This window comes from Panthera onca, chromosome D1 (genome assembly GCF_046562875.1).
Source record: "Panthera onca isolate mPanOnc1 chromosome D1, mPanOnc1 haplotype 2, whole genome shotgun sequence".
Taxonomy (NCBI): domain Eukaryota; kingdom Metazoa; phylum Chordata; class Mammalia; order Carnivora; family Felidae; genus Panthera; species Panthera onca.
The window spans coordinates 68,921,831-68,933,310 of record NC_138348.1 but is presented as its reverse complement, the minus strand read 5'-3'; the positions used below and the strand labels follow the sequence as shown (position 1 = coordinate 68,933,310).

The following is an 11,480-nucleotide window of genomic DNA, read 5'->3' as shown; positions in this document are numbered from 1 at the left end:
CCCAGAAAATGCAAATCCATAGGAAAGAAAGTAGATAAGCAGCTGCTTAGGGCTGGTGAAGGGACTGGAGGCTGGAGGCTGGGATTAACTACTGATGGGTATGGAGCTTCTTCTAGGGGGGGATAAAAATGTTCTAAAATTAGATCAATGATGGTCACACAAACCTACGAACATACTATAAAACACTGAATTGTACACTTTGAGTGAATCTGATGGTATGTGAATTATATATCAATAAGCTCTTTATTTTTATTTTATTTTTTAGAATTTAGACAGTTTCTATTTTTTTACATTTTTATTTATTTATTTTTGAGAGACAGAGAGAGACAGTGTGAGCAGGGGAGGGGCAGACAGAGAGGGAGACACAGAATCAGAAGCAGGCTCCAGGCTCCAAGCTGTCAGCATAGAGCCCGAACCAGGGCTCCAACCCATGAACCGTGAGATCATGACCTGAGCCAAAGTTGGACGCTTAACTGACTGAGCCACCCAGGCGCCCCAATAAGCTCTTTTTTTATTTTTTTTATTTTGTTTTTATTGTTTATTCATTTTTGACAGAGAGAGAGAGAGAGAGAGAGAGAGAGCAAGAGAGCATGAGTGGGGGAGGGGCAGAGAGAGAGGGAGACACAGAATCCGAAGCAGGCTCCAGGCTCTGAGCTGTCAGCACAGAGCCCGATGCGGGGCTTGAACCCACAGACCGCGAGATCATGATCTGAGCTGAAGTTGGACGCTCAACCGAGCCACCCAGGCGCCCCAATAAGCTCTTTTTTTAAATAGGCAAATGAGGAAAGCAGATGTGTACACAAAAGTTATGGAAAGAAATAGAAGACACAGAATAAAAAATTATTTCACAATTCTAACAGGTAGTTATAAGTCTAAAATGAAAATGTCTTACAACCATGGAGCTAAGAAGACAGCCATTCTCTTGTCAACAAAATCATTTGCTGTCAGTTTTCAATTAATTCTTCAAGTGTGACATTTTGAGGATACCAGAACCAGAAAGTAATAACATAGAACCTATTTGAGATGTATTTGAAATCTAGAATCAGCATTTACAAGATGAACATGTTCCAGGTTCATACATGACAACTGAGTTACATTCAGAAGACAATGTCCTTATCAGGTACATGTGTCATCAAAACCATGAAAATACGAAAACTAGTTTGTTACTTTCTCCTTATTTAAAATTCTAATAAAGTTCCTTACCATTCTTTTACTTCTTGTTCAAGAAGTAACTTACTTAGAAGCATTTTAAAAAATAGATCCATGGGTCACAGATGGTAAGTGGTGTTAGTATTTTTCCTAGTATACTGAATATAGATATTGGTTAAGATTATTTCTTACCTTTGGATATTTTTGACTCCTATTCATACCTTGTCTCCTCTGACATCTCTTTATGATTTTGCCTTTCCCAAATTCAGGCATAATACAATTGTTAAGATGTCTTTTTGCCTGCACTCCAGGTTTCCTTCACTTTATAGAAGAAATGATAATAGGAAAAATTAAGATTGACATTCTTCAAATTTTAATTAATTCAAAACTATTGTTAAGAATTATTTTTTAAAAATCAAACTTAGGGGTGCCTGGGTGGCTCAGTGAAGCATTCAACTTTGGCTCAGGTCATGATCTCATGGTTCGTGGGTTCCAGCCCCACATCAGGCTCTGTGCCAACAGCTTGGAGCCTGGAGCCTGCCTCAGATCTTGTGTCTCCCTCTCTCTCTGCCCTTATCCTGCTGTCTCTCTCTCAAAACTAAACATTAAAAAAATTTTAAAAATCGAACTTAAAAAAGGCCTGAAAAATCAAGAGGTCAGCATTCCTAAAATGTGCATAAGTAAAACGTGTTAATAAAAATGTTTCAGTGTGTCTTAGTCCATTCAAGCTGCTGTAACAAAATAGTAGAGACTAGGTAGCTTATAATCAACAAAAATTTATTTCTCACAGTTCTGGAGGCTGGAAACCCAAGATCAAGTTGCCTAGTGTGGTCAGGTGAGGGCCCTCTTGCAGGTTCACACTTTTCCTTGTATCCTCATATAGTGGATGGGGCAAAGGAACTCTCTTAGGGTCCTTTTTATAAGGGCATTAATCTCATGACCTAATCACTTTTCAAAGGCCCTAATGCCATCACATTGGGCATTAGAATTTCAACATATAAATTTCATGGGAACATACACATTCACACCAAAGCAAATGACTGTATGTATTTCAGGTAAAAAGAAACATACTCATGGTTATGGAAAGACTGATACAATAACTGTGTTGAAAAAATACATGGGGGGTGGGAGGGAGGGCAGGGTGGGTGATGGGTATTGAGGAGGGCACCTTTTGGGATGAGCACTGGGTGTTGTATGGAAACCAATTTGACAGTAAATTTCATATATTAAAAAAAAAAAAAAAGAAAAAAAAAAAAAAGAAAAAATACATACTTTGTGGAATAAATTACAGGCCTAGAAAATTGTCACTGTCCATAATACCTTTGTTGTCTCATAGTAATAATTTATAATAATCTTATAATTGTGCTATACTTCAATAGTGAATTCAACTCTCCATTCTACTAAAACATCACTGTCTGTAACATCCTCAGTCTTCAGCATATTTAATATTCTGGAAGAGACATCAGAGAAAAACTGCCTTCAATGAAAAATAAGCTTATCAGATATTGTAACTAGCATGGCAGAAGTCCAAAACAATGATTCCTGGATTCATGTTTCCCAACTAAATGACATAGATCTTCTCCAGACAGCTGGACAACCACTCCACCAGACTTTAAGCCACTGATTCTCAGGGATTCTCCAGAAGCATGATCTTTGAAGGAAGACTACGAATCAAACCCTCAGGTCAAAGACATGACAACAGAAAATGAACTGCTTCTGCCCAAGGCAAAAAAACATGATTAATTTTCTGATACCTTTGTTCTTTTTCCCTCTTTTGCTTATTATATGTTGGTACCTCCTAGAGATAACCCTAAAGTTTTCTCAATATGCCCTCAGATATCTGTATCATTTTATTCTTAATCCTCTATGGTCTTTTTGGGCCACCTTAAGAAATGCAAAACTTTTTTTTGCATTCCATGTTACAGTTTTCTCAGATCACAGCTACTCTTGTTATAAAATTCCACTATAAAAGATGTAATACCTGTTCCTTTAAACTCCTGAGATCAATTTCCTCCCAAAGGTCTTTTTTGATTCTTGAGTTTTCCTCTTATCAGTAGCCCCAGCCTTCATTCTGAATAAAAACTAAAAAGTTTACTCCAAGTCAACAAAATGCTTCTGCTATAATTACATAAGAGCATTGTTGGCAGAACTAGACTTCCCAGGGAGGGGAACAAATGCTGGAGCTATTCTCATGGCACTAATCATTTCTCCAAAGATTTTCCAGACTTCTAAGCAGGAACTGAACTCCACTGACATGTGCCCACCTCTAGGAAACAATTTTTGGCTCATTTCTGTTGTGATAAAATATTATTTATATTCCTAATATTCTCTGTACCTCACCAGGGATTACTTAGGTCTACACCAGGCTTTTGCCTACCTCCTAAACCCAAACCTATCTTGTGGTACAGAATAATATTTAAGCTTTCAGATATTTAAAGCCCTTTTTTATCCAGTGTAGCATTTTCCTTGGGAAGGATAACCAGAGCCTTTAAAAATGAAGCAGGAATTGGCTACTTAGGAGATCTCTCAAAGTGCAAACTCTCTTGAATACAACTAGGAAAGGTGGTTCAAATCTTGACTCAGGCTGTGAAAGTCCAACAAACCAGTTTAAATTCACTACAGGATTGTCATGGGAAATGACATGGTCTTCTATTTCCTCTTGGCAAGGCAAGGGGCAGTTTGCACTTATTATATTATATATAAAGATCTATAAAGATCACTAGATAGGTACAATGGTCTTTGACCAAGCTAAAGAAAGAAGCTACCTGACTCTATAGAATAGACCCAGCTGGACTTAGAGATAAGTTTTTGTAGCTTGCATTTTGTAACCTAGGCTCCTTCCTGGCTTTGCATTCTAGTAGAATACTCATTTTGCTTCTGGTAATTTTGTTACAGCTGGCAGATGCTTTCTGTTCTGAGTCTTAAATGTTGTTGTGTAGCAACGTCAAGTCACATGATTCAACAACAATCAACCATTATTAACATGAAGACCTGAAACTAAGGACTACCATTAGATTCTTGATACACAATTATAACCCAGTAAAGAGAAATACTAATTTGACTTGATCACAATTCCAGAAGATAATGGCCTATCCTTCAACATAGACCAAATAAAGACCAGAAGAGAATTACAAATTGAAAGAGAAACTACAAGGGGCATTAAGGAAGACATTTGTTGGGATGATCACTGGGTGTCATACATAGGGGATGAATCACTGGAATCTACTCCTGAAATCATTATTGCACTATATGTTAACTAACTTGGATATAAATTAAAAACTAAATAAAAAATAGAAACTACAATTTGCAAAAATGTACAACTTGCAAGACGTGCAAGTCTACCAAACTTTGACAACACAAGAAATTGCCTAAGCTCAAACTTTGATTGCTAGCTCAATCAGATACACATTTCAAGATAAGACCACAAACCAATCTAATGATAACTCTGCATAGTCAAGCGTTCTAACGACACTGACTGTACTAGCAACTCTTTAGTTTCCAAATTTTCACTAATCCTTGCCAAAATGTTTAAAAACAAACTAGAGGCCCCAAACTCCTATATGTACGTACCCTTCCTTTGGAGATACCCCACAGTTCCTCTGGTGTCTGACTCCTTTGGTGCAGCTAGCTAGTAAACATAGCTTTGATTACAGGTGAGATCTTGGTAGTTTTTGGTCAATGGATGTCACCGGTATAAATGAGCCAAGGGTTCCCTTCTGGAGACACAATAGCTTTACCTTAATAGGCAAAGGAATTAAATCCTATATTCTACACACAAATGCCTCACAACATTACCAGTATTAAATATAACCTCATCAGTATTAACCATGGTAATTTTATTAAAAAAACAAACATGTATGAATTTGCAGATATAAAACTGACAACCAACCTGTGTTAATGGAAAAACTTGTAATCTTAAGAAATACTAACTGAAAATAATTTCCCCATATGTAAGAATGTGTATTTGATATGTTTTCCCATACTCTGATATAGCTGATTTTAAGTTAACTACTCTAGCAAACCAATATAAAAATAAATGAAAGATTATAAATGCAATGGCATTTGGCACACTGTTGTTGTAAATATGCCTTATTTTTAAGTAAAAAATAAATCCTAGCCAAAACAAAGTGCAAAGTTTTGCATCTGAATATTTTAAGCTTAAGGGAAAAAAACTCATTAATGAAGTCATATTTTCATTTTTCCATGTGTTTAATTTTTTATAAAGATTATAATTAAGCTGCAGTCAATAAGCAGTTTTTAAACTTAGGTTTCATGATCCTTTTGACTTCACACTTTTAAATGGAGGCATTTCTCTTCAAAACATGACAAAGTTCAGAATCCATTAAAAATTATTTTATTCAAATTATGTTTTCCAAAAGAGAGGGTTCTGTGCTAGTCGTCTTTGAAAGTTTTCATACCTACAAAAGAAAAACATATTTACAAGAAAATTAAGATCTTTCATAATCTACTAAAGGACTTGTTAAAAAGCAAATAACTTTACATGTCACTTCTAAAAAGCTGAGATAAAAAAGCTAAAATATTAATCTGAAAGTTTAATTATTCTTATAAAAGGACACTAAGCATAGTGAGTTAAGTATGACTGGCTTGTATCAGAGAGTACAAATCATAATAAATTTTATTAATTTTTTATCTTCTGCAAATCTGACAGCTAGAAGGGACCTAAGAAAAAAAACAAATCTAACTCCTCCTCCCTCATTTCATAGATGAGTAGAGAGGAAGAATTTACTCAAGGTCACATACCTACATTTTAACAAATCTCAAACCTAATACCTTTCAGGGCTATCCATGCTACACCATGCTACCACTGCTCAACAAATTCTCCTTATGCATCCCACCACTGGGATATTCAAAGTGAAAAGAATACCTATAAAACAGAAATATGGGAAAGCTGAGAAATAAATTTGATTAATCACTTAAGTATAGGATGCAGTATAAACCACCCTGATACCTTATACAATGTCTACGTTAGACCAAGACTTTCTAAACTTACGAAAAAATTTTGCTTTGTATTTCAAGATTCCTATATGGTTACTTACAAGTTAAAATATTTGAAAATTTACAATCCTTAATTGTGGTCCCTAAACACAGGCAATTGTATTTTCCTGACTGTATCAACTCAATTGGCTACTACATAACAGAATATTTAGGGTAAGAATATTCCTCAATACGAACTCCACAGTACACTTTTTCATGGCATGCCAATGTTAATGTGTGCTGATGTCCACAATAAAAGAATATGTTTAAATGTCAAAGAAGAAATACATTCACAGGCAAAAAATATATATGGTTACTAAAAGCCTTAATATTAGAGACACAAAATTTCCCATACCATTTCAGAACCACATTTGCTGGAATGAACATTTCAGATGGACTTGGGGTCATCTGGGCCTGAGACACAGCAAATGATGAAGCAAAATTGTAGAAGTTGTCCAACATCTTTTGTGTGAACTGAAAAGTTAATAATGAACAGATTAATGAATCATGCTAAATATTCCACTTAGACCTTAGTATTTTTAATTAAAAATGTTTCTGCAGTAACTTGATTTTAAGGACTTGAGTTCTAAGACAGTCTAATGCTGCAAGTTAAGGAAAGTCATAAAATGACACTGTGGCACAAAATCTTAACAACCTGCCTTTAGTACTTTCTTTGTATCTCAAAGTATTTCTGTGATTTTTAACTAGTTTAATTTCCTAACATATTCATTTTAGGGGAAAAAAATGTTTTCCTTCAAAATATCGTTTATCTCTACCTCTACATATACCGTGCCCCCTCCTCAAATCCCACCCGCCTCACATCAAACTACTTTCTCATATCTAAAATAACAACCATCTCTAAGAAGTCTTTTTCTTGCCAGAAAGATAAAGGCTTAAATGTAATGAGGAAATACCTTATTAGTTTTTTATCTTTTTGCCTAGTAATATCAAAGGTAATGTAATCCAAGAGGCTACCATTAAGTGACTTGAACTAATATCCAGAGTTCAGTAAAATCACTAACTAAAATATCAGTATCAGGGGGCGCCTGATTGGCTCAGTTGGTTAAGCGGCCGACTTCGACTCAGGACATGATCTCACATTTGTGAGTTCGAGCCCCACTTCAGGCTCTGGGCTGACAACAAACAGCTCAGAGCCTGGAGCCTGTCTCAGATTCTGTGTCTCCCTCTTGCTCTCTGCCCTTCCCTGACTCACATTCTGGCTCTCTCTCTCAAAAATAATGAAATAAACATTAAAAAAATTTTTTAAATAAAATAAAATATCAGTATCAGGAGGAAAAAAACAGCAAACCTCCACACTAGCAACAAAATTTTAAAATGTAACTTTAAAAGCTGCAATTCAGAATAGACACAGTCTGTACATATCTAGGAAAACTGCTAAGAAGCTGATTAAACTGGGGTGGAAAATACTTCAAGACTGCCTTGAGAGACAGAAAAGAAACCAAATGAAAAGATCTATACACCATGTTCAGTGGGAAGATACAACACGTGCACAGATGGGAAGACATAATATAATAACAGCAATTTTCCCCAAATCAAACCTATAAATCCAATGTCATTTCCAACAAAATCCAATAAATTTTTCATGAAACTCAATAAGCTTATACTAAAATTATTATGGAGAATATCTAAACTTATTTTGATGAGCAGGAGGAGGGGTCTGACCTAACAGATATTAAGACTTTTACTGGCAAAGGGACAAATGAACTAACTGGAATAGAAGAGAGAGGCCAGAAACCTATCTAAGCCTATGTGACAATGTGATATATAACAAAGATGCTATTAACTCAGAGTTAAACAAACAAACAAACAAACAAACAAAAAGAAGGACTAGCTTTCAATTAATGGGGTTAGGACACCTACCTTTCCTTAAGGGAAACATGAATTTAGATCCCTTCCCATACCACACACAAAAAACAATTCAAAAAGTAAAAAGTTAAACCTTTAAATACCCATAAGAGAACCTAACATCTTCACACATTAGGACAGCAAAAACTTCTCAAACACACACACACACACACACACACACACACACACACACAAAATCACAAAAGATATGATCATCAACACAAAAATATAACATCTGCATGCAAAAAATACCAAAAACAATACTAAAAGACAAGCAACATGCTAGGACAAAAACTTACAACATATAGAACAAAGGATTATTACCCAGAATACATAAAGACCACTTCCCAAAAAGGTAAAATTAAAAACTGCCAAATAATAGAAAATTGGGCAAAATATATAAACCATCATTGCTATTAAAATATATATATAGGTGCCTGGGTGGCATAGTCAGTTGAGCATCTGATTCTTGATTTCATTTCAGCTCAGGTCATGATCCCAGAATTGTGGGATTGAGCCTTGTGACAAGCTCCGTGCTGAGCAGGCAGCCTGCAGGGTACCTGGGTAGCTCAGTCAGTTAAGCACTAGACTCTTGATTTCTGCTCAGGTCATGATCTCATGGTTATAAGACGGAGCCCCACATCAAGCTCCTCGCTGGGCATGAAACCTGCTTAAGATTCCCTCTCTGCCTCTCCCCCTTCCCGGTTTGCACGCATGCACTTTCTCAAAAATAAAAACAAAACAAATGCAGGTCAAAATGAGAAAAGATGTTCAACTTCACCAGTAATCAAGAAATACAAATCCAAACAATAGTGGTATTCAAATTTCACCCATCAGTTTGGCAAAAATTTAAGGTCTTAACAAAAATATTAGTGAAAATATCTATCAATATAGAAATGAAAAAAAAAACTGTCTCATTCATACAATTGCATACTATACAACAATTGAAATAAACTAGATTTATTCCATGTGTCAACACAGATAAATCTTTAAAATGTTGAATGAACAATAGCCAAGCTGCAGAAATTTGCACAGTATACCATTTACATTCATTTAAAAAATATACAAAAGGGACACACTCTGTCTCAAAAATAAACATTAAAAAAATTTTTTTTAATAAATAAATAAAGGGGCGCCTGGATGGCTCAGTCGGTTGAGCGTCCGACTTCAGCTCAGGTCATGATCTCACAGTTTGTGGGTTCAAGCCCCACATCAGGTTCTGTGCTGACAGCTCGGAGCCTGCAGCCTGTTTCAGATTCTGTGTCTCCCTCTCTCTCTGCCCCTCCCTCGCTCACGCTCTGTCTCTGTCTCAAAAATAAATAAACATTTAAAAAAAAATTTAAAAAGATACAAAGGGGTAATCAACAAGAAAGAAAAACAGAGAAAAAAAAAAAAAAAAAGGACTACAACACAGAAGAGAAATAAAAGGAATTTCTCCAATAATGGTTAAAGAAAATAAAACCTTGACTATAGTTATGCAACAGACCCAGAGAATAATCAGTCCACAGAAGAACAAAACAGAGTTCCAAGAAGGATATTAGCAAAAAAAATTTAAAAACTGCTTTTTAAAAATATACTGAATAGGAATTTATACTTGGCAGAGTTTGGGCATAAATTAGACCTGGAAACAGAAATCCATACAAAGGAAAAATGCATTTATTAACCGAGAAAAATAAAAAGTTATACAAGAAAGAAAATGCAAATCACAGTATGTTGGCTCAGTTCTGAAAAACATTTAGTGATCATGATACTGAAAACTGATTAATTAAATGAAAATCAGTAATAAAATGGTTGGGGGGGGGGTGGTGGTGCCTGGCTGGTTCAGTCAGTAGGGCATGTGACTCCTGATCTTGGGGTTTTAAGTTTAAGCTCCACATTGGTTGTAAATCTTGGGGCGCCTTGGTGATGCAGTTAAGCATCTCACTCCTGATTTTGACTTAGGAGATCAAGCCCCACATTGGGTTCCATGCTGGGCATGGAGCCTGCTTGAGATTCTTGTTCTCCCTCACCACCCCATCTGCACACAATCTCTTGCCTAAAAATAAAATAAAATCTTAAAAAAAAAAAAAAAAAAAGGTGGGGATGGGCACCTGGGTGGCTCAGTTGGTTGAACAACCGACTTTGGCTCAGGTCATAATCTCTAGGTTGGTGAATTTGAGCTCCACATTGGGCTTTGCGCTGGCAGGGCAGAGCCTGCTTCAGATTCTCTGTCTCTGCTTCAGATTCTTTCCCTCACTCTCTCTCCCTTCCCTGATTTCACACTCTTTTTCAAAATAAGTAAAATGAACATTAAAAAAAAAAGTGGGGAGAAAAAATATCTCCATATGCTGGGGAACAGAGGAATGAGAGAGCTAAATCACATTAGGTATTGGTAAGTCGATGGAAAACACCTACAACAGACAAATTGGTTAAGAACAGATTAAGCAAGTTTTTTCTGACACATGGAAGTTAAATACAGGAAGAAATCGGTGAAAAAAAAAAATGAGAAGGAGGTTGAAGGTTGAAAGTGAGTACTTTTAAGGAGCAGAAAAAGAGAAGAATATAAGAAGTATAACCAAGGACAACTGTCTTGCATGTAAAACTGTGTGATGTTTAAGCCACGTACATGTACTATTAATAAAAAGTAAAAGAAGTAAGAGTAATCAAGAATATAAATTAAAAACATGTTTAAACGAGTAGTGCTATACATTTTTGTGGACATGTATGTTTCTTTTAAAGTACTAACACAGGATGGCAAAAATATATGAAGTTAGAAGAGTAGCTACCAGAAAAATGGAAGAGAAGCAGAAGCCACCAAGCCTTATCTGAAATACTTTTTAAAAAAAATTAGTAGCAAATATGCTACTAATTAGTGGCAAAATGTTAAATCTAGGTGGAAGACACTCTGAAGTCTTCTTATATAATCCACTATAAAGAGAGTTCTATAAGAACAACTATTATTTTGTCTACCTATTTTTATCCATTTGTGCTTAGAAAGCACCTGGTACACAGTAGGCATACAATATTTGTAGGATGTATTTTCCTATATATTTAAAATATCTCATAATAAAATATTTAATAAAAAGTACATATGTTTTGGGGCACCTGAGTGGCTCAGTCAGTTGGTTGAGCATCCAGCTCTTGATTTCAGCTCAGGTCATGATCTCACGGTTTGTGGGACTGAGCCCTGCCTTAGACTCTGCACTGACAGTGTGGATCCTGCTTGGGATTCTCTCCCTCTCGCTCCCTACCCTTCCCCCACTCTCTTGCACTCTCTCAAAATAAATAAATAAGCATTAAAAAAATACACATGCTTTATTTAAAAAGCTCAGGGGCGCCTGGGTGGCTTGGTCGGTTAAGCGTCCGACTTCGGCTCAGGTCATGATCTCACGGTCCGTGAGTTCGAGCCCCGCGTCGGGCTCTGTGCTGACAGCTCAGAGCCTGGAGCCTGCTTCCGATTCTGTATCTCCCTCTCTCTCTGACCCTCCCCC

At 36.2% G+C, this 11,480-nt stretch overlaps 1 protein-coding gene across 1 annotated transcript in view; it reads right to left on the bottom strand.

Moving 5' to 3' along the window:
* Positions 1-5,487: 5,487 nt before the first annotated feature.
* HIKESHI (heat shock protein nuclear import factor hikeshi) overlaps positions 5,488-11,480 on the bottom strand; it is a 42,305-nt gene continuing 36,312 nt past the window's right edge. Inside the window, exons 4-5 of the mRNA XM_060605423.3 lie at positions 6,500-6,618; positions 5,488-5,567 (exon numbers count right to left, since the gene is read on the bottom strand). Coding sequence (XP_060461406.1) covers positions 5,513-5,567; positions 6,500-6,618 — 174 coding nt within the window. The 3' untranslated portion in view covers positions 5,488-5,512. The remainder of the gene's footprint in view (positions 5,568-6,499; positions 6,619-11,480) is intronic.